We start from the raw sequence: 26663 nt of genomic DNA, 5'->3' as shown, positions 1-26663 counted from the left end.
CAATGCTACCAAATACTAATTGAGTGTATGTAAACTTCTGACCCACTGGGAATGTGATGAAAGAAATAAAAGCTGAAATAAATCATTCTCTCTACTATTATTCTGACATTTCACAATCTTAAAATAAAGTGGTGATCCTAACTGACCTAAAACAGGGAATTTTTACTAGGATTAAATGTCAGGAATTGTGAAAAACTGAGTTTAAATGTATTTGGCTAAGGTGTATGTAAACCTCCGACTTCAACTGTATGTAAATTAGATATTTCTGTATTTCATTTTCAATACATTTGCAAAAATGTTTAAAAACGTTTTCACTTTGTCATTGTGGGGTATTGTGTGTAGATGGGTGAAAAATAATAATATTTAATCCATTTTGAATTCAGGCAGTAGCAACAAAACGTGGATTAAGTCAAAGGGTATGAATACTTTCTGAAGGCACTGTACTGTATGCTGTACATACTCGTATGCTTTTGCCGTGCTTTTGCCGCACAGTAGGTCTACAGTGGGGAGAACAAGTATTTGATACACTGACAATTTTGCAGGTTTTCCTACTTACAAAGCATGTAGAGGTCTGTAATTTTTATCATAGGTACACTTCAACTGTGAGAGAAGGAATCTAAAACAAAAATCCAGAAAATCACATTGTATGATTTTTAAGTAATTAATTTGCATTTTATTGCATGACATAAGTATTTGATACATCAGAAAAGCAGAACTGAATATTTGGTACAGAAACCTTAGTTTGCAATTACAGAGATCATACGTTTCCTGTAGTTCTTGACCAGGTTTGCACACACTGCAGCAGGGATTTTGGCCCACTCCTCCATACAGACCTTCTCCAGATCCTTCAGGTTTCGGGGCTGTCGCTGGGCAATACGGACTTTCGGCTCCCTCCAAAGATTTTCTATTGGGTTCAGGTCTGGAGACTGGCTAGGCCACTCCAGGACCTTGAGATGCTTCTTACGGAGCCACTCCTTAGTTGCCCTGGCTGTGTGTTTCGGGTCGTTGTCATGCTGGAAGACCCACCCACGACCCATCTTCAATGCTCTTACTGAGGGAAGGAGGTTGTTGGTCAAGATCTCGCGATACATGGCCCCATCCATCCTCCCTTCAATACGGTGCAGTCGTCCTGTCCCCTTTGCAGAAAAGCATCCCCAAAGAATGATGTTTCCACCTCCATGCTTCACGGTTGGGATGGTGTTCTTGGGGTTGTACTCATCCTTCTATTCCTCCAAACACGGCGAGTGGAGTTTAGAGCAAAAAGCTCTATTTTTGTCTCATCAGACCACATGACCTTCTCCCATTCCTCCTCTGGATCATCCAGATGGTCATTGGCAAACTTCAGACGGGCCTGGACATGCGCTGGCTTGAGCAGGGGGACCTTGCGTGCGCTGCAGGATTTTAATCCATGACGGCGTAGTGTGTTACTAATGGTTTTCTTTGAGACTGTGGTCCCAGCTCTCTTCAGGTCATTGACCAGGTCCTGCCGTGTAGTTCTGGGCTGATCCCTCACATTCCTCATGATCATTGATGCCCCACGAGGTGAGATCTTGCATGGAGCCCCAGACCGAGGGTGATTGACCGTCATCTTGAACTTCTTCCATTTTCTAATAATTGTGCCAACAGTTGTTGCCTTCTCACCAAGCTGCTTGGCTATTGTCCTGTAGCCCATCCCAGCCTTGTACAGGTCTACAATTTATCCCTGATGTCCTTACACAGCTCTCTGGTCTTGGCCATTGTGGAGAGGTTGGAGTCTGTTTGATTGAGTGTGTGGACAGGTGTCTTTTATACAGGTAACGAGTTCAAACAGGTGCAGTTAATACAGGTAATGAGTGGAGAACAGGAGGGCTTCTTAAAGAAAAACTAACAGGTCTGTGAGAGCCGGAATTCTTACTGGTTGGTAGGTGATCAAATACTTATGTCATGCAATAAAATGCAAATTAATTACTTAAAAATCATACAATGTGATTTTCTGGATTTTTGTTTTAGATTCCGTCTCTCACAGTTGAAGTGTACCTATGATAAAAATGACAGACCTCTACATGCTTTGTAAGTAGGAAAACCTGCAAAATCGGCAGTGTATCAAATACTTGTTCTCCCCACTGTACTTACCATATCCTTTGCATATTTGCCAGTTTGTGAGAGTGTACTTTGGTATCAGTATGCGAGCTGGAGGAACGAACACATCTCCATTGGTAAAAACGCTACAATATACAACTCCTGAAAGTCAGTACCTTTTAAAGGGCTTGCAGTTTCAACTTGGTTATGATCGTTGACATTTTCAACATCAGACATTTAGTAGGCGTGGCCTAGCCTACATGAAACGATCAAATCGAACAAACTATACTGCTGTGAACTACATTCTGCCCCTGAACAAGGCAGTTAACCCACTGTTCCTAGGCCGTCATTATAAAATCTACGACAGATTTTTACCTTGTCAGCTCTGGGATTCGATCTAGGAACCTTTTGGTTACTGGCCCAACCCTCTAACCACTAGGCTACCTGCCGCCCCAAATAGATAACATATATCTGACCGTACCTACCTTTCTCTCAGTGAGGTTGAGCATGCTGATGAAACCAAGCACCTCATCAGCTGGATCCTCGTCATCATCACTGTCCTCTGTGATTTAAAACAAAAGATATAACATTTATTACAGTATGGTTATTACCAAGAACCTTACAATCTTGTAAGTTTATTGTGTAAATGTAACATTGATAGCCTAGGCCAAGGGTAGTCAACCAGGCGTCCGTGATACTGCAGGGGGTCCACGGAAATATTTGTAAAAAATGATTATAAAAAATAATACATTTTTTATTTCAATGTTTTTAGGAATATCACTAGCAACAACAACAAAAAATGTTTTTATTACATACCGACAGTAGAAAAGAGGAGAATAACTTATTTGTAATGGTGTAACCTTTATTTCCCAACTCCCAATATTGAAGAAATTACACTCACTTAAGTACCTACCATAGGCTTTGAAAAAGCACCCGCAAATAGGCTACCAGTGCAGTAAGTGGCTGTAAGCTTTCTTCACTTGGACATATATGTTTGCCAATTTAACCAGCTAATTAGCTGCTCTTAGCGAAAACGTGTTTGGAGTTAACTTTCTAGCTAATAGGCTATGTTAGAGTTTACACTTCCTCCTCCAATTATGTGTAATAATAATTATAATTATAATTCTCCTTGCCATCATCATTCACCTGATGATAAGACAGTGGCGTGTGTTCATGAATGCCAAAGGAAGCCAGGCTCCCCCAAAAAATGGACTAAAAAAAAAAAAAGTACTTTTGGTTCTCTGTGTTTCATAAATGTCCTTCAATTCGCAAGAGGCTGAAAGTATCTCACCGGAGAAAGCATCCAAGTGAATGAAACAGCACCCCCTTTGTCTCAGTATGTGTAGCCCATCTACAGTGCATTCGGAAAGTATTCAGACCCCTTGACTTTTTCCACATTTTGTTACGTTACAGCATTATTCTAAAATGTATTCTAAAATCTTTTTCCGCATTCATCTACACACAATACCCCAAAATGACAAAGCAAAAACTGTTTTTTAGAAATATTTGCAAATGTATTCAAAATAAAAAACAGATACCTTATTTACATAAGTATTCAGACCCTTTGCTATGAGACTCAAAATTTAGCTCAGGTGCATCCTGTTTACATCGATCATCCTTGAGATGTTTCTACAACATGATTGGAGTCCACCTGTGGTAAATTCAATTGATTGGACATGACTTGGAAAGGCACACACCTGTCTATATAAGGTCCCACAGTTGACAGTGAATGTCAGAGCAAATAACTAGCCATGAGGTTGAGTGAATTGTCCGTAGAGCTCTGAGACAGGATTGTGTCGATGCACAGATCTGGGGAAGGGTGCCAAAAAATATCTGCAGCATTGAAGGTTCCCAAGAACACAGTGGCCTCCATCATCCTTAAAAATGGAAGACATTTGGAACCACCAAGATTCAGGGGAGAAGGTCCTTGGTCAGGGAGGTGACCAAGAACCTGATGCTCAATCTGACAGAGCTCCAGAGTTCCTCTGTGGAGAACCTTCCAGAAGGACAACCATCTCTGCAGCACTCCACCAATCGGGCCTTTATGGTAGAGTGGCCAAACGGAAGCCACTCCTCAGTCAAAGGCACATGACAGCCCGCTTGGATTCTCAGACCATGAGAAACAATATTCTCTGGTCTGATGAAACCAAGATTGGACTATTTGGCCTGAATGCCAAGCGTCACGTCTGGAGGAAACCAGGCACCGCTCATAACCTGGGCAATACCATCCCTACACTGAAGCACGGTGGTGGAAGCATCATGCTGTGGGGATGTTTTTCAGCGGCAGGGACTGGGAGACTAGTTAGGCAAGAGGGAAAGATGAACGAAGCACAGTACAGAGATCCTTGATGAAAACCTGTTCCAGAGCACTCAGGACCTCAGACTGGTGAAAAGGTTCACCTTCCAACAGGACAATGACCCTAAGCACACAGCCAAGACAATGCTGGAGTGGCTTCGAGACAAGTCTGAATGTCCTTGAGTGGCCAAGGTAGAGCCTGGACTTGAACCCGATAACATCTCTGGAGAGACCTGAAAATAGCCATGCAGCAACGCTCCCCATCCAACCTGACAGAGCTTGAGAGGATCTGCAGAGAAGAATGGAAGAAACTCCCCAAATATAGGTGTGCCAAGCTTGTAGCGTGATACCCAAGAAGACTCAAGGCTGTAATCGCTGCCAAAGGGGCTTCAACAAAGTACTGAGTAAAGGATCTGAATGCTTATGTAAATTGGATATTTCATGTATAAATTTGCTAAAATTGATCAAAACCTGTTTTTGCTTTGTTAGTATGGGGTATAGTGTGTAGATTTATTCTAAAATGAATTAAATCAGGTTGTAACATAACAAAATGTAGAAAGAGTGAAGGTTTGAATACTTTCCTTATGCATTGTATCTGATGCTGTCTGGTCAAAAAGAGTATGACACTGTTGTCGCCCGTAGCATTGAATGCAAGGGAAGCCAGTGATCATTTGACCTCCCTTGATTAAAAAAAGTATAAAACAATAGGCTTGGCTTCACACCAATCACATCAGAAGCCAAACGTCATTGACAAAAAAAAAATGAATTGTTGTATCTGGTTGTGTAGTTGTCCTCCGGTGGCTAGCTAGCTAGTTAAAATCACCAGTTTCCTAAATCAAATCATATTTGTCACATGCGCCGAAGATAACAGTGACCTTACAGTGAAATGCTTACTTACAAGTCCTTAACCAACAATGTAGTTTTAAGAAAATATTTTTTTAAAAGCAAGAGATAAGAATAACAAATGATTAAAGAGCAGCAGTAAGTAACAATAGCGGGGCTATATACAGGGGGAACCGGTACAGAGTCAATGTGCGGGGGCACCGGTGTCGAGGTAATATGTACATGTAGGTAGAGGTAAAGTGACTATGCATAGATAATAACAGAGAGAAGCGGCAGCGTTCCAGAGGGGGGAGGGGGGCAATGCAAATAGTCTGGGTAGCCATTTGACTAGGTGTTCAGGAGTCTTATGACTTGGAGTAGAAGCTACTTGGACCTAGACTTGGCACTCCGGTACCACTTGCCGTGCGGTAGCAGAGAGAACAGTCTATGACTAGGATGGCTGGAGTCTGACAATTTATAGGGCCTTCCTCTGACCCTGCATGGTATAAAGGTCCTGGATGGCAGGAAGCTTGACCCTAGTGATGTACTGGGCCGTACGCACTACCCTGTAGTGCCTTGCGGTCGGAGGCCGAGCAGTTGCCATACCAGGCAGTGATGCAACCAGTCAGGATGCTCTCGATGGTGCAGCTATAAAACCTTTTGAGGACCTGAGGACCCATTCCAAATCTTTCCAAACCCATTCCAAGTCTCCTGAGGGGGAATAGGTTTTGTCGTGCCCTCTTCACGACTGTCTTGGTGTGCTTGGACCACATTTATTTGTTGGTGATATGGACCCCAAGGAACTTGACGCTCTCAACCTGCTCCACTACAGCCCCGTCGATGGGAATGGGGGGCGTGCTTGGTCCTCCTTTTCCTGTAGTCCACAATCATCTCCTTTGTCTTGATCACATTGCGGGAGAGGTTGCTGTCCTTGCACCACACGGTCATGTCTCTGACCTCCCTATAGGCTGTCTCATCATTGTCGGTGATCAGTACCACTGTTGTGTCAAATTAGCCATGGTTGGAGAAAGGGATTTGAACTTGTGGTTTTACTTAATGATTATAACGGTGATTCTGATCCAACCTTAAAGTCATACATTGTTCCCCTGACCTGAGAGGATGGAAGTTCAACATGTAACTAGAAGTAGTAGGGTAATGTTAACTAGCTGACCTGGCGTATTGTTGCTCATGAAAGGATGTTAGGCTAGCGAGCAAGCATTTTCGCCAGGTAGCCTAGGACAACAAATACAAGAAGCACGTACTGTGTGACAGAGTCATAGACCATTTAGGTAACATGGCATTGGTGTTTCTCTACAAGTAGGGATGTTTTTCCTCAGTTCCATAGATGGCACGCACACACACAAAAAACAGTAACATGGACAGCCACATCATATTTAGCTAACGTTGATTGGACCAAATCATTTTTGGTCTATTTTAGTTGTCACTGTTATGGATTTTTGCACCAAAATAACCTGGCAATAACCCCCCCTCAAAAAGTAACAGTCATTCAATAATGATCCTTCTCACCCAGCGTTACACCAGAGACACAGGACCACAAAATGAAGGTATGAACCCAGCATTTATTTTCCACAGGTTGGAACTCAACAATTAATCAGGTGCTGATTGGCAGAACTCCGAACCCCATTACTCTAAAAAAGGAATAGAACTTACAACAAACATACTAATCTACTAAGTACCAACATCCCACCACTCCTATTCCTCAATCAGATTAAAATCCACATAAGGCCTTGAAAAGAACCATAGAGGATCTTCCCCAGTGCCACAGATGGCCCTATTACCAGATCCCTGCGACCCTACTTCGCTATCCTTTTTCCAATCACCCAGTCAAAAACCCTCTGAGACACCACCACTTTTAAGGCCTCAACAGGTGCAGTCTTAAAGGCACTATTACACATCCCATGTGCCCTCAATTAGAGCCTATCACACTGCTACAGCAATGGCATTTACACAAAGCATCCTTAATCAATTGATGATGTTGGCAAGGAATCTCCCTTTAAATATACAGACCTATTTGATTCCGAGTGAACGCCGGTGTAATCATTTACCAAAATAATGACTATGTCCATATAAGGTCTTCCTGTTAGGCCAATGGAGTTCCTGCAAGGAAACCATTACAACATTAATTCTAGATTATGAAGCTATGCCCATATATGGAGTTCCAGTCGGGGGCACCATTCTAACATGAATTTCCCCCAATTATGACTCAGCTCATGACAAGAGTATAGTACCTATGCTGCGTTCAAGGTCATGGCATCTTTTCAAATGTTTTCACCCGATGTAATGGAAAAGTTGTTATATGTGCAGACAGTCATCCAAAAATGTTGCTTCTGTCTCTGGTCGGATTAGTAGGCCTATATAATTTTACTTATTTTACAGACATTTGTATGAGAGGAAAAGGTCATTTTAAGGACTTCACTAAATGATTATAATTTAAGAAATATGTTCCCAAGTATTCCCACGCATAATAGAGAGACACGTAATTGTATACAAATGTAAGCAAGGTTTGAAATTATTATGTTTTAGTCAAACATTAAATCTGTTTGGGCTTCTTTCGGTCAATTTGCAGTCTACAAATTATTTGTCATTTTGTTTCCGGCCCCCCGACCATCCGCTCAACATAAAATCGGCCTTCGGCTGAATCTAGTTGATGATCACCGTTGTAGATGATGCACAAGTATCATAAACCTATTTTTCATAGGTTCACATGCAAGGTATGCTGGTTGAAATTGAATAATGTGTTTTGGTTTCCTAGAAATAGCTACATCTGGTTTACTTCTTATCTTTACCTGATACATTGTGAACATAATTTTAATTTGGTAGCATCTTGGAAAAACATTCTAAGTAGCTTTTAACTACCCCATCATATGTGAGATTAACAGTGAACAGTGGTAGCAGGGTTTTACTATTAGCCACTAGGTGGCAGTAGCCTACACAATACACCAGCAGGACAGTTATACAATGTTTAAATCAACAAAATAATGACAATAGTAGACTACTAGTATAATTTTTTTATTTAATTATATTTTGAACAATACAGGCAAATTATCAACCCCAAACCACATATTTCACCCTGCATCTCCAGAGACTAACTTAAACATCAGCTATCTGAGCAGCTAACTGATCGCTGCAGCTGTACACAGCCCATCTGTAAATAGCCCATCCAATCTACCTACCTCATCCCCATATTGTTCTTATTTACTTTATTGCTCTTTTGCACACCATTATTTCCACTTGCACATCATCATCTGCACATCTATCACTCCAGTGTTAATTTGCTGAATTGTAATTACTTCGCTACTATGGCCTATTTATTGCCTTACCTCCTCACGCCATTTGCACACACTGTATATACTTTTTTTCTATTGTGTTATTGACTGTACGTTTGTTTATTCCATGTGTAACTCTGTGTTGTTGTTTGTGTCGCGCTGCTTTGCTTTATCTTAGCCAGGTCGCAGTTGTAAGTTTGTTCTCAACTGGCCTACCTGGTTAAATAAAGGTTAAATAAAAAATTACATATATTTTTAAAAATCTCTGAAGACAGTGCAGCATAGAGAATAGAGATATTTAGTACCAGTTCATAAAGCCTATTAGCAAAACATTATGGAATCTCCATGTTTTATTCTGAACATACCTGAAAACATTACTTTTTCTAACCAATTCGTGCCACACAACCTCTTAACCACCATTCAATCAGCCATTGTTATCTGTCAGATGACCTCTCGTGCACTTTCAACCCTATTCCAACCTACACACTGCACATAGCTTAGCTTACATAGTTTATATTAGTGTTCCTGTAAGTGTGCATTCCAATAAATGCATGTCATTAAAAGTTAAAAGAACAACATACAAGACATAATCTTGTTTTTTCCAACATGGATTGGGCCTAGGTAAATAGTTATACAAATTTGAATCACTTCAATAACTCACTATTTTGATGAGTTTGCATGGTAAGGCAATATAACAAAAAGTTCAATATTCAGTATAGCAAAAAACAAATATGGTGAATACGATGACTGGAAAGAATATATTTCTTAATGATACAGTAAATTTAAGCCATTTAAAAATGCAAAATATATTACTTCAGATTATTTACACAAATTATTTTAACTTTAATGTAAGTGTTGTGCGCTACTGGTGGAGAAGTCAGGTGCAGGAGAGCAGAGAGTTGTGAACAGGCGCACACTTTATTTAGGCAGAGGCAATAAAACAGACAGATGCCATTGCGTCTAAACCTCCAGTCAAAGGTAAAAAGTGCAAGGCGCGAAACAGTCACAAAAATAAGCAAATGTTTAACAGTTAACATCCTTCGTGGATATACCACGGAATACAGGGGGAAAAACCAGCCTGGCGCGTAACATGAAACACGCAACAAAAACAATCCCACACAAAGACATGGGGGGGAACAGAGGAAAAAATACATGCAGTGTGATTAGGGAATGTAAACCAGGTGTGCAGGGAACAAGACAAAACAAATGGAACAATGAAAAAATGGAGCGGCGATGGCTAGAAAGCCGGTGACGTCGAACAAGGAGAGGAGCCGACTTCGGCGGAAGTCGTGACAGTACCCCCCCTTGACGCGTGGCTCCAGCGGCGCGCCGTCACTGGCCTCGGGGATGACCCGGAGGGCGAGGAGCAGGGCGATCCGGCCGGCGACGGTGGAACTCCCGCAGCAGTTCAGGGTCCAACACATCCGCCACCGGAACCCAGCACCTCTGCTCCGGACCGTACCCCTCCCACTCCACGAGGTACTGAAGGCCCCTCGCCCGACGCCTCGAATCCAGGATGGAACGAACGGAGTACGCCGGGCCCCCCTCGATGTCGAGGGGGCGGAGGAACCTCCAGTACCTCAGATTCCTGGAGCGGACCAACCACCACCGGCCTGAGGAGAGACACATGGAACGAGGGGTTAATACGGTAATCGGGGGGAAGCTGTAACCTGTAACACACCTCGTTCACTCTCCTCAGGACTTTGAATGGCCCCACAAACCACGGGCCCAGCTTCCGGCAGGGCAGGCGAAGGGGCAGGTTTCGGGTCGAGACCCAGCCCCGGTCCCCCGGTTGAGGTCCTCACTGCGGTGACGGTCCACGCTGGTTTTTTGGCGCAGCACGGCTCGCTGGAGGTGAACATGGGCGGCTTCCCATGTCTCCTCCGCGCTCCTGAACCAGTCATCCACCACAGGAGCAGATCCACCAGTTGGACAGAACCACCAGTTGGTCAAAAGTGATGGTGGCATCCCTGCAGGCCAACTCCCGTCGAACGTCCTCGCGCAGGCTGCATCGGTAGTGGTCGATAAGGGCCCTGTCATTCCATCCTGCTCCGGCGGCCAATTCCAGGGCGAACTCCTGGGCGCTCCTCGTCCCCTGCCTCAAGTGGAAGAGCCGTTCCCCCGCCGCTCTACCCTCGGGTGGATGGTCGAAGACGGCCCGGAAGCGGCGGCAGAACTCCTCGAAGTGGTCCAACGCCGCGTCTCCTTCGCCCCACACAGCGTTTGCCCACTCCAGAACTCTCCCCGAAAGGCATGAGATGAGGGCGGACACCCTCTCCCTTCCCGAGGGAAGGTATAGGTCCAGGTATGGGTCCAGCTGTAATAGGAACCACTGGCACCGTGCTGCCGTCCCATCATACTCCCTGGGAAGGGAGAGACGCATCCCACTGGGACTGGATCCAGGAGAATGCCGCATCCCACTGGGACTGGATCCAGGAGAACGCCGCATCCCACTGGGACTGGATCCAGGAGAACGCCGCATCCCACTGGGACTGGATCCAGCCGAACGTCGCATCCCACTGGGACTGGATCCAGGAGAACGCTGCATCCCACTGGGACTGGATCCAGGAGAACGCCGCATCCCACTGGGACTGGATCCAGCCGAACGCCGCATCCCATTGGGACTGGATCCAGCCGAACGCCGCATCCCACTGGGACTGGATCCAGGAGAATGCCGCATCCCACTGGGACTGGATCCAGCCGAACGCCGCATCCCACTGGGACTGGATCAAGGAGAACGCCGCCCGAACAAGGAGAGGAGACGACTTCGGCGGAAGTCGTGACATTTAACAAAGGAGAAGTGGCTGATTAACTAAAGTAATATTTTTGTTAAGGGTCCTTTTGACCCAAAAGGTGCTTTTTCATGACTTCGTCAATCGACTTGTTCTTAATAAATCTAAATAATTGTTTAGTGTTTCTGTATGAATATGGACTTTGAAAAAGTTCAAGTCCGGGTAATTTTGACCCCAGACAAAAACACCTTATTCCCCCTATAGAAATTTGATAGATAGGACCTTTATTTGAATCTAGGTTTCTCTGAATACATAAGTAATCCAGACCCTCAGAGGCTAGAGGGTTACCTGTTGGAGTGATCGTGATCTGATAGAAAGATTACCTGCAGAGATGGAGCACCTTATGCACTCGACCATGGTTTTAACTAGTTATAACTAGGTATGAACGTGTACAAAATCAAAATGATCTTAGACATATGCTTAGTTGCAGTCAAAACAGACTGTCAGTGGTATGAATACTTGATAGAACTGCAATACAGAAACCAGCTACTCTCTGAATGTACACACTGGGTAATCAAAAAAATATATTTCTTGGTGTGTAATCTAAAATGTTAGAAAATACCCTAATTTCTATAATACCCTCCAATATGCTATATGTGCAACTTGTTATGGTATTTTGGTTGTTATAACATTTGGTTTAAAGTGACTGAGGGTATGGGTATGCTTTTTGAAGCATCCTGCCATTGGCCCTACCACTCCCATTGTTTCACTAGCAGTGATGCTAATACTGGCTGTGGGGTAAGTAAATAAAAAAGATTAAGCCATATTTTTGGTCATTGTTTCTCAGGATCAATGGATGAATAACTTTTTGCCCCCAAAAATGTAGTATATTTAAAATGTTGATGTACTGCCCCTTTAATTGGACGTCGATTTTACTACATAAATATGACAAAATTAATGTTTACTTCAAAATTCTAAAAACTGAATGAACTGAATGAAAAACACCAAGGGGATGAATACTTTTGCAAGGCACTGTATGTAACTATGTTGGTAGTTTGAGGGTTAAAAATCAGTTCACTTCAAGATACAATATATAACTCACATAAACATGACAAGAAAGACAAAAAAAGTTTCATCTTCAAAAAGCAGATACCAAGTAGATTAAGAGATCAAGGTAGAAATTGCTGTATCCATTAAATGCAATGGTTTATAAAAACAGCATCCATTCAAGTCAAAAAGGAAGAAAACTGGAACAACTGAGAAGAAACCCCTTGTCTTTACACAACTGTTGTTGCATGTCAGTACACAATCTTTTATACTGTACAATGATATTTAGCACTGGTGGGTGATTACATTTAAATGTAGCTGTGTCAAAATAATTCAACATACTGAACAAGATCTGAAGAACTCTATAAAAGGCTTCTCTATAACTCACTACCACTTTCAAACAAATGCTCCTCAGACACTGTCCTTGTCAAACTCACAGACAAAGTACATGGTGGGGTGGCAGGCAACATCGGTCCAGTCCCCCACCGCCACCATTTCAGCACAGTCCTCGTCCTCGTAGGCATTGTTGGGTTCCCCTTCCCTCCACTTGCTGAAGGTGCTCATTGGGGAGCTATCCACGTAGGTGAAATGGCCCTCGCGGTCTATGTCATTGATACCAATGTACACCCGGCTCAGGCCCGCCTCTGTGATGTACCCAGCGATGGCCGTATTGGCCCCTTCATCCTTGGGCATGGCCAGGTGTCCACCCCTCCCCTGACAATAGACTTCTGCGTCGGTGTAGCGTTTCTCCTCCTTGACCAGCAGATAGACCTTGCTGTCGGTCTCTTTGATGCCGGCAACAGCTGCAGGGGAGGGCAGTGCTGAAAAATGAGCACTTGTATTTCTATAATCACACCGACATATATACCCAGCGTTTACTTTGTGAATGGAAGAAAACAAAGCAAAATGGTCTACGATACGAGCATTTAAACTAATACTGAAATGAAACTGATAGCTCTATGTCTTTACGTTACTCATTGGAAATTCCTAATTTAACATTCAACCAGACATCCTGAAAGTGTACCATTTTTTATGAACTTCAGCTCATTGGATAACTGTGTCACTAGGATATCCATCTCGCCAATAGTTTTCCTCAGGGGTGTGCATTCACATGGAACACCTGATGAGACAAAACAAAACGTGGCTTGGGCTTATTGTTAATTAGACCTAGAATGTTTCTCCAAACAAATAAATGTTTTACCTGGATCACCATTCGGGCCCCTTGATCCAAGATCACCCATATCTCCCTTTACACCTGAGAGTAGAAACATTGTTAAAGTACATGGAAAATATAGCAATGCATCCCTAAACAGAAGTGTAAATGCAAGTTGTTCTGTTTTTTTCCTACCTTTGACTCCACTGGGGCCAATCTTCCCATAATGTCCCATTATACCCTTCTGTCCTTTAACTCCCAGATGTCCTGTAGGAAAACATGTTTTACTGTTACTAGAAGTGTTTTGTTACTGATTTCAGAATCAAAGTAATACGTGGGTTAAATAACAAAGCCTCTGCATCCCACTGCTGGCTTCCTTCTGAAGCAAAGCAGGGTTGGTCCTGGTCAATCCCTGGATGGGAGGCCAGATGCTGCTGGAAGTTTTGTTAGAGGGCCAGTAGGAGGCACCCTTTCCTCTGGTCTAAAAAAAATATCCCAACGCCCCTATGGAGTGATTGGGGACATTGCCCTGTGTAGGGTGCTGTCTTTTGGATTGGATGTTTAATGGGTGTCCTGACTCTCTGTGGTCAGTAAAGATCCCATGGGCACTTATTGTAAGAGTAGGGGTGTTAACCCCGGTGTCCTGGCTAAATTTCCAATCTGGCCCTCATACCATCATAGTCACCTAATCATCCCCAGCTTACAATTGGCTCATTCATCCCACCTCCTCTCCCCTGTAACTATTCCCCAAGTTGTTGCTGTAAATGAGAATGTGTTCTCAGTCAACTTACCTGGTTAAATAAATAAAAATAAAAAACCTGTCTTTGGTGACAGCGTCCACCAAGCCCCATAGACTTAGATAGACATTGTAACTGAGCCATTATGGCGTCTGTGAGAGCCATCTCCATTTTGAAGTAGTGAATTTTATTATTCTACTACTTCTATGACAAACAAACTGAAAGGGTGCATACTGCAATTTACTGCCAATTGCAGTTATGGAATGTTTGTTCACGAGTAAACTCATTGGCTGCTCCCTCCTGGTGACCTGGATGGAATTATGTGATCCTTACTTAACCCATAGGAAGTCCCACCCAGTTGACTACTTCAAAATGGTGAAAGTCCTCAATGGTGCTGCCCATGCTAAAACCGGCTTTTGGACACTAGAGTACTCTATCTATCTCTATGACCAGTCCTCATTAATTAACAGCTGCTGTAAACACTTGTCAGTGATTCAGGGGATTCTGGGTAGTGTTTCTCACGCAACTTCTGACCTAAAGTAAACATTCTGTTGCTCTGGACTGCCTAGTAGTGATGTAACCAGCGCACAACATCCTCTAGGAGAAATGATTGTCAGTACATGCTGTGATCTTTACTCTAGTTCCTGCAATAACTGTCCAATTAAATAAATACATCATAGAATCATGTTGTTAAAGGAAATATGATTATTTTAAACCATTCTGGGAAAAATCTGTATGGTTCTAGTCTATTGTAAAATAAATAAGTACACAAATGTAGTGAGACACCTTAGTGATAGGCCAAAGGGTTATCCAAAGACCTTTTCCGAAGGGAAATCAGTAGGCGTGTCCTAAAAGCTTTTCATGACAACCAAATTCTCAAGCAGATAACTACTCCCAACACCCTACAACGCTGAAAAACATACCACGCCCAAGTTTCCCAAGTCCAGCCTCCATAGAGTCAAAACTTTGTGATATTGTGAGGGATGTCATCAAAGCATAGCACCTGTACAGAGAGAATGCTGAACGTTGTTTTTGCTTCTGTTTTCAAAGATAGAGGCTTACCTATCTCCCCTGGTGGACCCATTCTTCCTGGTCTCCCAGGTGCTCCTTTCACTCCCTTTTCTCCTTCCTCTCCTGTCAAATGGAGAGAAAGCTTCATGAATCAAAACACAAACTGCACAACTCTGAAATGTTATTACTGTTGATAAATAGTGCACACTGCAATCCTATGAGTCCTATATGATTTCTTGTTTTAGACTCTAATTTTTGATGAAAGCGTGAGTGTATGCCTTTGAGTCCTGGGATGAGAATTTGGACAGAGCAGGGTTCGTCTGACATGTGCAGTCCATGAGCTGACTCCATCAGGGTCAGCCCCAGTAGAGTGATAAGTACACAAGGCATCAGCTTCTCTCCTCTCATCCTGCAACATGGATGGGTTGATGGACTGGAAGAAATTGTATGAGATATACACTGACACAAACACACACAGAGATACAGGTAACTGCCAAAATAAAAGAAACACCAACATAAAGTATCTTAATAGGGCCTTGGGCCACCAACGAGCCGCCAGAACAGCTTCAATGTACCTTAGCATAGATTCTACAAGTGTCTGGAAATCTATTGGAGGGATGTGAGACCATTTTTCAACGAGAAATTCCATAATTTGGTGTTTTGTTGATGGTGGTGGAAAAAGCCGTCTAATGCGTTGCTCCAGAATCTCCAATAATGTTAAATTAGGTTGATATCTGGTGACTGAGACGGCCATGGCATATGGTTTACATCATTTTCATGATCATTACACCATTCAGTGACTACCTGTGCCCTGTGGATGGGGACATTTCCACTGCGCACAGATGTCATTTCAATGTCTATTCCACATTGGTTCAATGTAATTTAATTGAAATGACGTGGGAACAACATTGATTCAACCAGTTTGTGCCCAGTGGGTTGTCATCCTATGGGGGCATAGCCATGGTAGACATGGTAATAATGGCCTGCCCAGCATTTTTATACATGACCCTAAGCATGATGGGATGTTATTTGCTTAAGTAAACTCAGGAACCACACCTGTGTGGAAGCACCTGCTTTAAAAATAATTTGTATCTCCCACATTTACTTTGTGTTTCCATTATTTTCGCAGTTACCTGTACATCTGAAGAGCAGAGTTAAGATTAAGACTTTTTTGCAGTAAATTGAGAAAAGGCAACATCATGGTACAATTAATCGTGGTACAATTAAGTCTGATATGAGTAATGATTACCCAAGTCTATGTGATGGTGTGCTTTTATACAGTCCATCACAACAACTGATTGGAGACCTCAAACCAACCCTTTCACATCACTCAATATAACAACAACAAAAAAATGGTGAAACTTGCAGTAGCCTAAGCCAGAATGTATCTGACCTAAGACCAAATTTCCTTATCTGGCTTTGATGTCAATTCCCTTGAAAAGTGCCTTGGCACATGCCAGATGAAACAATACAGAGTGCTGTGACAAATCACATACAGCCAAACAACATCCAAAGATGAAGCAACCTTGGTTGGTTTATCATGACATACACAGGATACTGTTATATGGGTCTCAAGTCACATCAATGTTTCTAAATGTAACCTACCTTTTGTGGAGTTTTCCAGACCCACAAAGCAGCAAGTAGCTTCAGTTTGAGGATTATTCTAAATGATCCACATGAGTTAACATGGGGTTGCACACTGGTGGTTTTTCCAGGGATTTCATGTTTCCTTCTCAGGACCCTAGAATGTGTGTGATAGGTCGTTTCACAGATAAAGCCAAAGGCAGCTGGGGCTTCAAAGATAATTGGATGGGAAAGCATGGGGGTCATTGACAACATCCACTTCTGATAGCACACAAACTAAATTAAAGGGGATTAAAAACTATAAGGTCCATTCTTGATTTTCACACAAATACTGAAATATATGTTCAGTGAATAGGTTATGATGTAGCTAGTACAAAACAACAACCTAATAGAGTTGCAATGTCAGTTCTCAGTTTACACAAAAACATTTAAGTACAAAAACTATACGGTGCTTTTCTACTAGCCTGAGTACCAGTCTCTTTAGCTAACGTTCTACTCGTCATTGCCAAACTGGTCTTTCAGCAATCTTCAAATATGAACATTCTATCATTAATGAGCTTGAGGTTATCCTGATTCCATAACCTTCACAGCTATCGTCCAATCACAATGTATACGTAAATTAGACTGATAGGAAGACGTTCTAACTTAATTCAATAATTTTATTGGATTGACTATATTCCTACTATATTGTTACTTCTGGGACACGCATTGGCCTAGGCTACTGGTTCCAGGGCTATAATACAGAGGATGGAAGCGAGAGAGGCCAGGGAAATAAATCAACAAATACCCTACCATCTAACCCTACACTCATTAAAAACCCACCACCCTACTCCACTATTTAAACCTATCTAGTCCTACCTCAGGCCAACAGCCTGAAAGGACAGGACACCACCACTCAACAAACGCTGTAACTCTTCTGACGTCAAATCTCGCACACCCAAATACTTCTCTGCAGTTGCCACCACAACCTCTATTTTCTGTGATTTACGTTCCATCCTTGCAGTACAGTTTATAACCATTGCTATGAATGCTAAAAAGCCAATCTTACTGAAGCATATATCACTCGTTGGCCTATCCCTCTGTACTGATACAGATCTACACTACTCACACGAATCCTCATTGACCCATCTTCCTCAACTTTCGCTGCCTCAGCATACAGCACAATATGCTCTACTCTAAGTAACCTCAACCTGCCTCTCTTGCACCAGACATTTCTGATTCCCACCCAGCCCCATGGGCACCCATACAATTAACACATACCGCTTCTTACCCCAATCAAATCAAATCAAATCAAATGTATTTATATAGCCCTTACATCAGCTGATATCTCAAAGTGCTGTACAGAAACCCAGCCTAAAACCCCAAACAGCAAGCAATGCAGGTGTAGAAGCACGGTGGCTAGGAAAAACTCCCTAGAAATGCTACACACTCCTTTGTCTCGTGCCCTTCTGCACACTTCTCACACCTAGGAACCTCCCTTCTACAGACTGCTGCCACATGCCCATAAACTTGACACCTGTAACGTCTTAAATTTATTTGGCACATAAACTTGTACGGGATAAATGGAATATCCAAACATCAATCACTTTGTGAGGCAGAGACTCAATATCAAAAGCTATGCAAGCCAGAGACAAAACATTTTTTTTGTCTGACGCAACTTTTGTGTCAATGAATTGAAGTTAAACATCGCCAAACGCCAAATTTTTGGAAGTGTCAAATTCACGTTCTCATCCATAAATGCATATCAAGTACAAGCGTGCTGCCCAGCAGCTCACATCAGCAGGATGGATGGGCGTCTAACGTGGATCGCTAGAATAATGATTATGATCACATTTCCTCAATTTAAATATTAGGCCTATGGGGACACCTATACATTTGGAAGCCAAGCACGAGTGATCACTGTAATCTTAATATCGTCTAGGCATGATGTTAAAATATCATCACGCCTAGAATAAAAAACACCAGGCTTCTGTCATAGACTTAATTTAATAAAAAAAGTAAAGAATTACAGGGGGTAGTTTAGAGAAATGAATCCCGTGCAAATCTTCCTATGGAATAAGGCACATGCTTGGATAATAATTACATAACCAACATCTCTAGTACAGTGGTGGAAAAAGTACCCAATTTGTCATACTTGAGTAAAAGTAAATATACTTTAATAGAAAATGACTAAAGTAAAAGTTAAAGTCACCCAGTAAAATACTACTTGAGTAAAAGTATTTTTTTTTAAACACTTAAGTATCAAAAGTAAATGTAATTGCTAAAATATACTTAAGTATCAAAGTGAAAATAAATGTATAAATAATTTAAAATTCCTTATATTAAGCAAACCAGACGGCGCAATATTCTTGTTTTTTAAATTTCCAACACTTAGACATAATTTACAAACAAAGCATGTGTGTTTAATGAGTCCACCAGATCAGAGGCAGTAGGGATGACTAGGGACGTTCTCTTGATAAGTGCATGAATTGGGGCATTTTCCTTCATGCTAAGCAATCAAAATGTAATGAGCACTTTTGTGCGTCAGGGAAAATGTATTGAGTAAAAAGTACATTATTTTTTTTAGGAATGTAGTGAAGTAAAAGTAAAAGTTGTCAAAAATATAAATAGTAAAGTAAACTACAGATACCTTAAAACGACTTAAGTACTAAAAGTACTTGCATGTACTGTTTAAGTAGTTTTTGGGTGTATCTGTACTTTACGATTTATATTTTTGACATTCCTAAAGAAAATAATATTTTTACTCCATAAACTTTCCCTGACACTCAAACGTCCTCGTTACATTTTGAATGCTTAGCAGGACAGGAAATGTATCAAGATAACATCCCTGGTCCTCCCTACTGCCTCTGATCTGGCGGACTCACTAAACACAAAATGCTTCGTTTGTAAATAACCTCTAAGTGTTGTAGTGTCCCTGGCTATCTGTAAATAAATTTAAAAAACAAGACAATTTTGCCGTATGGTTTGCTTAATATAATGAATTTGAAATTATTTATACTTTTACTTTTGATATTTAAGTATATTTGGGCGCTCATTGTTACAACGTGATGAACAGGCATCTGAGGCGCTGATTGGCTCAGCCTCCAATCAATGTTGAACGTTCACATTTTGATGACACCACTGATAGGTGGTTATAGGTGGGCGTGCGAATAATTTCGGTCATCTTCAGAATTGCAGACATGTTCTGTGAAAAACAAGGCTAGTATTTTGCTAGATTAATGAAAAGTTCCATTAACCAACCATAATAGCTGTGTATGCAATCAGTTCAAATCAAGCTAGCGAGCGAACTGATTAGCTGGCTAAATTAGCTACGACATTTGCGTTAGCTTACTATCAAGGTATGTTTATCCAGTTCAGAAGATGTTTTGCGTTTCAATTCACATAACATTCGTCTACTCTCCACCAGTTTAGTTAATATTGCGAAGAGAGTGGTTGTTCATTTTTTTGTGTGTCTGAAAATAACTAACTAACATAGTACCGAATGAAAGAAGAACGCTAGCTAAAGCTAACCCCTGCAAGTTGGACCTCGGTGACAGTGAAAAATATTGATGTTTTTCCAATGAATATATGTTTACCTGACTTTGGTAGCAACCCAGCAATGCAGTTCTCATGCTTCGTGTTGTGGGTAGGCTAATTAATGGATGGGTGACTAATGGATTTGGATTTCCTCAATTTGATATGTTTTATTTTCCAACAGTTTTACCTGCACTGCTGACTGACAAATGAAAAAACGTTGTGCAAATAAACATTTGAAAAGATCTCTCAAAGGAAATGCCATTGGACTCAATATGTTGGGAATTGGCAAGATGCCTAGGTATGTGTTTCTATGAAGTTTAGTTTGCTTAGCTACAAACTCATTAATGTTTAACAATTATCTTTTGCTTTTGAAAATCCACATCTTTTAAAACTCACTTTTTGTCACCACAGCTCTCAAAATGAAGCAGTGCATTTCAGCACAGTCCTCAACCACAGTGACTACTTCATTCTGAGCCAGGTACCCTCTCCAGGAGTGGTTGTCCAAGGCAGCATCTTCCAACATGCGTTTACCCCTGCTTTAGTGCTTCAGAATAATGCCCAAAGGTGAGGTATCCCTTATTTAAAAGGTAATGAAGGATTTTAAACATTTGTCACTCATGTCTGGAATGCATTATAGGATTGACGGCACACTATGTCTTCAAACAGAAGAATCGCCCAAGAAAAATCCTTCTCTCCTACAACCTGCAGGTAAATGGTTATTCACTTGACTGCCATTTCATAAGAATCCTACTGTACAGAGTAAATCCAATCCTTGACATAATGCTTATTGTTTTTATGTAGTTGTGTTGTCAAGTGATGACAAGGAAGAAACCTCAGTCTGTTCTGGTACGCCAATGTCAGGGACTAGTCACTCTTCACCAACGCCCTCTGGTGGCAGTTTGGAGACAGTCGCTGATGACGATGACTTCACAAGCAATTACTTTACCAACTCCAAAACCAGACTACCAAGGAAGAAGCGAATGAAAGACCCGGTATCAGAAACACTCAATGCTGTGTAGCCGTAGTCTGTCAGTGATCAAAGGTCAATTGGATTCTTGATAAGAATCTTGACTAGTAAAACGACTTAGTCAAGGGACATGTCACATTTGAGTGACCTATCTGTACACACCAAATACAACCCTAATGTATGTGATTTTGTTTATACCTATTAACACCATCTGTTATGTCGCGGTTTTCACCTTTTTTAATGGTTCCCTTCAAAGTTTGGAAAGTTGGTCCCAGACAAACCCACCACAAAACGGCGAAGAGTCAAACAGAATCATCCCATATCACCTCCTCCTAAAAAGACATCTGCTGACATTTCTGAGAGGATTGATGTGTTCTGCAGATGTGTGAGAGTGGGAACAATGCGCAGGACACCTCCCAAGCATGTCACCGTAAGCTTATTATCATTTCAGTATAATATTGAAAACAGTACAGTATTTCAAAATTGAAACTCTTTACCAGTTGAGAACACAACACTGATATTCCAGTATTCCTCTGACTCAGTTTATTTGACTCTGTTTCAGTTTACAGCAGAGTACATCCAGATTGATGAACAAGGTAAGAAAGAAAGCCCTTCAGTCTGAATTTGTGCCTTATTGGGATAAACCACAGGAGGTTGGTGGCACCTTAATTGGGGAGGACAGGCTCGGTGGTATTGGCTGTAGCGGAATAGGTGGAATGCTATCAAACACATGGTTTCCATGTGTTTGATGCCATTCCATTTACTCCGTTCCAGCAATTATTATGAGCCGACCTCCCCTCAGCAGCCTCCACTGGAATGAACATATGAGCAGCCAAGAGCTGAAGCTGTTAAAAGTGAGTTATAAATCTGAGGTATGTAGCACACAGACAGTATGTAAAGGCCTTAATACATTTTCCCATCCCTAATCTGTTAATATTAGTGCGGCTATGGTCGTATAGTCTGGCCAGTTGTGCGTGGTGCCATGCCCGAAACTTGCCTGCCCTTTTCCTCAAGACCACCTCAGGGGAGTCCCAGCGCCTCCGCCTTCTCCTCAAGATGTCCCGAGCCAACGGGGGTGCCTGGTATGACAGCAAGGGCCAACGTGAGTATTACAGAACACTTCTCAAAGAACTGTCCAAGGGAACTCTAATACTGTAGATTTTCGTCTGTAGACTCCCCTGTTTCCCCAATGTAAATTCAGTTTGCTGACTTAATCAAACTTAATCCCTCGGTCTATATATCTGAAGTTTGTCGTCTTTCGGCAGATCTCGGCGAGAACTACATAATCTTAGTGTTTGAGAATATGCTGTCTGACCTGGAGAAAGTTGAACTGGAGAAGGTCTTCAGAGAAATTGGCAGAGCAAATAAAGCTCCTGAGGATTTCACAGTACAGTTGCCATTTGTGGAGGCCAACAGAATACTGATGCATTCCTCCCATCCAACCCCAGAGAAGGTAAGCATGTTGAACATGTAATGTTACTGATGGGGCATGGTGGAAAGTTTAATAAATGAAAATCCATTTACTTATGCACTCTTAGTTGTAGGCATTTAATGGAGCATCATCCACAATGACATAACCTGATGAAGCATCAATGGATTTTATTTGTGTCCTCTGTTTGTTTTCCGCTCTGCAGCAGGTTTCAGAGCCCATTGCATGCCCACCTAAATCTCCTCCTCGCCCAGCTTCATCATTTCTGCACAAGGTATCCCAGGCCATTTCAGGTCCATCTAAACCTCTGACCTCTGATGCGTTTCAGCAGCAGTTTTTGGATTCCATTTGTGGCTCCAGTAAACAGACACCATCTTCCAAGCCTCTTGCCCCAAGATGGATTGCACCTGCCCCACAACTGATCTCTCTTGCCCCACCACGGATCTCTCTTGCCCTACCACGGATCTATTTTGCCCTACCACGGATCTCTCCTCCCCCAGCATGCCTGTCTCCTCCCCTAGCATGCCTGTCTCCTCCCCTAGCATGCCTGTCTCCTCCCCCAGCATGCCTGTCTCCTCCCCTAGCATGCCTGTCTCCTCCCCTAGCATGCCTGTCTCCTCCCCTAGCATGCCTGTCTCCTCCCCTAGCATGCCTGTCTCCTCCCCTAGCATGCCTGTCTCCTCCCCTAGCATGCCTGTCTCCTCCCCCAGCATGCCTGTCTCCTGCCCCAATACAAGTCTTGGATGATGAAATAGTGGAGATTGAATCAACCTTCAAAGGGCCAGTCAAAAGGTGAATGACAATTCCCTTTGTGCTCTTGTTATAGTGAACAATAGACTGCTTCTGCTAACCCCATTGTGATGTTTGGGTTGTCGTCTTGCTAGGATAATACTGTACCCCCCTCATCCAGCCAGAGGGGGGATCTCTGTCACCAATGAAGACCTGCACTGTCTCAACGAGGGAGAGTTCTTGAATGATGTCATCATTGACTTTTACCTGAAGTGAGTGAAGTCTGTAAGATCTGCTTTTACATTGCTCGTAGTGGGTTAACATTGGTGTATGTTCAGTATCTGCATTCCTATGGAATTAAGTTGCTTAATTTTGCTTTACGTTATACTTCATTGTTTGTCAAGGTACTTGGTCTCTGCAATGCTGAAAGAGGAGGATGCCAACAGGAGTCACATGTTCAGCTCCTTCTTTTACAAGCGCCTCACCCAGACAGAGCAGAGAAAGACCCCATGCTCTGAGGACCTACCGTAAGTACTGTAGTATGCCGACTGTACTTAACCAGTGCCCAATAGGTTCCAGCTCTGTGGGACAATTAAACTCAACCTCAACCGTTCATTCCAGTGTGAAGAAAAGGAGACACAACCGAGTGAGAACATGGACCAGGAATGTTGACCTCTTCCAGAAGGACTTCATCTTTGTCCCCATAAATGAATCGTGAGTCCATCCTCTCGTGCATACTATTACAGTATATACTCTGTCATAAATTGTCATGATATTGCTTTGCATCTTATTTAAGGTATGCTTTCCTCCCAAATGTCAAGTTCCCATATGTTTTAGTTTAGTTTACCTGAGTCACCTTCTCAACTCTTCTTTCCATCCATGTCAAAACACCCTCTTCTCCTCAGGGCACACTGGTTCCTGGCGGTCATCTGCTTCCCTGGCCTAGAGGACCTCCAGCAGGAGCCCCTGTCTCCAGACTCCCCATTCCCAGCCTGGCTGGAGGAAGCAGAGAGCAGCTTGGACAAGTGCTTCCTGATGGACTACACCTCCCCCAACCCCATGTCCCTGTTCTTCAGCCCCCCGGGCAGCAGCACCAGGGGTCAGCCAGGCCCAGAAGCCCCAGACTGCGACCTCACCATAGGGGTGAGGCTGTGTGTGTGCTCAAACGGTGGGGGCGGAGAGGAGCTGGAGCTCAGTGTGAGCCCCACCACCACAGGGGTCCATGGTCTAGGTCGGATAAAGAAGCAGCTCCTCTCAGGTGAGTGAGGAGAGAGAATACAGTCTAGTTGATCGTTAACTGCATTATAAATGGAATTGCATTTAGTCATGACCTCTCAACTGCTGAATTGGGAGCATGTGAACTATGTTTTAGATGATTGCAACGGATATGAAATGGAAAAGGATATCTTTGCCTTTTCTCCTGTTCAGGATTCAAATCAGGTAATGGATCTGTATATATATTTTGTGTGACACCATATTCTGTTTTTGACATTAGTTTTTTTGACAGTATACTACTATCAAAAGGGGTGATTAGAGAATGTGTCTTTCAGGCCATTCTATCAAGTATGTTACGTCTGAATTTGACACTAAAAATCTTTCTCCCTATCAAGGACCAGTGCAATGAGAGTGACCAGCAGGACAGTGTCGATATCTCCTCCCAACCCACTACCTGTAAACAGTAAGTTCCATGGGCTGGGGTTTTAACACACTCCTTTACCTTACAGCTGCCTTGTAGACTATTGTAGTTCTCACAATAGTTGAACATTTATTATTCCTGCAAGAAAATGTTATTCACTCATGTCACTAGATGGCACCAGAATCATTCTTTGTATGTACCATAAACTGATAAGATTTACAATGTCCTCATGGTGAGCAATACCTTGAATTATCACAGACTGTCTGATCATATCAAATCTTTTGCTTTTTCCTCAAACAGACCTTGTATCCTGATCATGGATTCCCTAGGAGGCCATGTGAGATCGGGGGTCGTGAAGATCCTGCAAGAGTAAGATTTTATCTACTATTTATCCACCTATCAGGTTAGCAACACCTTTTTGACTGTAGTACGGACTGAGTTTGGAAATGTGTGTGAATGCAGATACTTGGAGGTGGAGTGGGAGGTGAGGAAAGGGAGTCTGAGGAGTTTCTCTAAAGATTCGATGAGGGGCTCAAACCCCCAGGTCCCTCAGCAGGACAACTACAGCGACTGTGGCGTTTACCTGCTTCAATATGTGGAGAGCTTTTTCCAGGTGAGGACATAAATTGTTGACTTCAGTACATAAAAATAAATTGGTTAATATAGGATGAATCGGGTCAGTGTTTTTTTTTTCTGACCATGATATGATCAGGAAATAAATACTGGTTAGATAACTCCTGGCCCCACGAATGAGACTTGTACCATGCTAATATTTCTGAGATTTCTAAAGAAGTCTTTAAAAATATATATTTTTGGGGATTTAGAATCCCCCAAAAGATTTTGAGCCGCCCATGGACCTGAAGGAATGGTTTCCACTGATGCTGGTGAAGCGCAAGCGAGCAGATATCAGGAAACTCGTCCTCAAAATTCAACATCAACAAGAGGACACAAATGACTCATAACCTCCATTTAAATGGATATATTATTCAATATGATGAAATTCACCATTTGATTTGGTGGGGTTATTTAGTCTCCCTTGGTTCAATGGACCTGGCTCAGTGACGGTACATTTAGTTCCTTTACCTTACTCTGTATCACATTGTTACTGTGTGTGTATGTGTATATATACATACATACACACCTCACCTTTTTAATTTTAAGGCATAATCTTTTTTCATGGTTGCGCTTGTGACTAAGCATCTGTGTTTTGCAATGTTTATTGGTTGATAGGATGGTGATATGATTCTTCCCTTAGTTGTCGCATCACAGATTAAAATAGCATAAATTGAGAATTTCTGTGTAAATTTAGCTTTGTTCTATAAAGGGTTCCGGTTTATTCTTAATGTCCTGTTATGCTTGAAAATGTAATGTCAGAGACATGAGACTGTTGTAATACATTGTTTTGTACATTTTTGAATGTCTCTAAGTTCTCATAGTACTTGCATTATTTGTGAGGGGCACTTCGTTGGATTGCCCATCTGATAAGCGAGCAGCCTAGCATTGTTCAATTTCATTTGAAGTAGAAGAAAGTGAAAAATAAATAAATGTTTAAGTACCAATTCTTGTTTGGTGGTCCTTTTTATAAAGCAGTTATTTTAAGGACCGGGTAGTTGCCTATGCAAAAACAAGACTGTAGGAAATTAACAGCCCTATCGACCA

General features: G+C 42.3%; 2 protein-coding genes across 6 annotated transcripts; one reads left to right on the top strand and one right to left on the bottom strand.

Moving 5' to 3' along the window:
• Positions 1-8214: 8214 nt before the first annotated feature.
• On the bottom strand, positions 8215-16892 carry colec11 (collectin sub-family member 11). Of its 4 annotated transcripts, none has more exons than XM_071327116.1 (7): positions 16749-16892; positions 15422-15576; positions 15195-15266; positions 13591-13662; positions 13444-13497; positions 13267-13362; positions 8215-10076 (listed from the first exon to the last, which is right to left on the bottom strand). In XM_071327116.1, the coding sequence occupies exons 2-7, from the start codon at positions 15549-15551 to the stop codon at positions 9796-9798; spliced, it is 705 nt and encodes a 234-aa protein (XP_071183217.1). In that variant the 5' UTR covers positions 15552-15576; positions 16749-16892; the 3' UTR covers positions 8215-9795. The 4 variants fall into 4 exon arrangements, with proteins under 4 accessions (XP_071183217.1, XP_071183214.1, XP_071183216.1 ...); XM_071327113.1 differs by lacking the exon at positions 8215-10076 and adding an exon at positions 12453-13063; XM_071327115.1 differs by lacking the exon at positions 8215-10076 and adding an exon at positions 12453-13045.
• Positions 16893-19929: 3037 nt separating this feature from the next.
• Positions 19930-26563, top strand: LOC139530576 (sentrin-specific protease 6-like). Of its 2 annotated transcripts, none has more exons than XM_071327112.1 (19): positions 19930-20065; positions 20425-20541; positions 20655-20807; positions 20881-20951; positions 21045-21235; positions 21467-21640; positions 21773-21806; positions 22151-22312; positions 22476-22663; positions 22971-23431; positions 23524-23640; positions 23773-23895; positions 23990-24082; positions 24274-24626; positions 24741-24808; positions 24979-25046; positions 25305-25373; positions 25467-25617; positions 25829-26563. In XM_071327112.1, exons 2-19 carry the CDS (start codon positions 20450-20452, stop codon positions 25964-25966), a joined length of 2706 nt encoding a protein of 901 aa, XP_071183213.1. In that variant the 5' UTR covers positions 19930-20065; positions 20425-20449; the 3' UTR covers positions 25967-26563. The 2 variants fall into 2 exon arrangements, with proteins under 2 accessions (XP_071183213.1, XP_071183212.1); XM_071327111.1 differs by having other exon boundaries at positions 22968-23431.
• The last annotated feature ends 100 nt before the right edge of the window (positions 26564-26663 follow it).

This window comes from Salvelinus alpinus, chromosome 9, assembly GCF_045679555.1.
Source record: "Salvelinus alpinus chromosome 9, SLU_Salpinus.1, whole genome shotgun sequence".
NCBI lineage: Eukaryota > Metazoa > Chordata > Actinopteri > Salmoniformes > Salmonidae > Salvelinus > Salvelinus alpinus.
The sequence above is the reverse complement of the archived record's forward strand: the minus strand, read 5'-3'. Positions and strand labels throughout refer to the sequence as shown.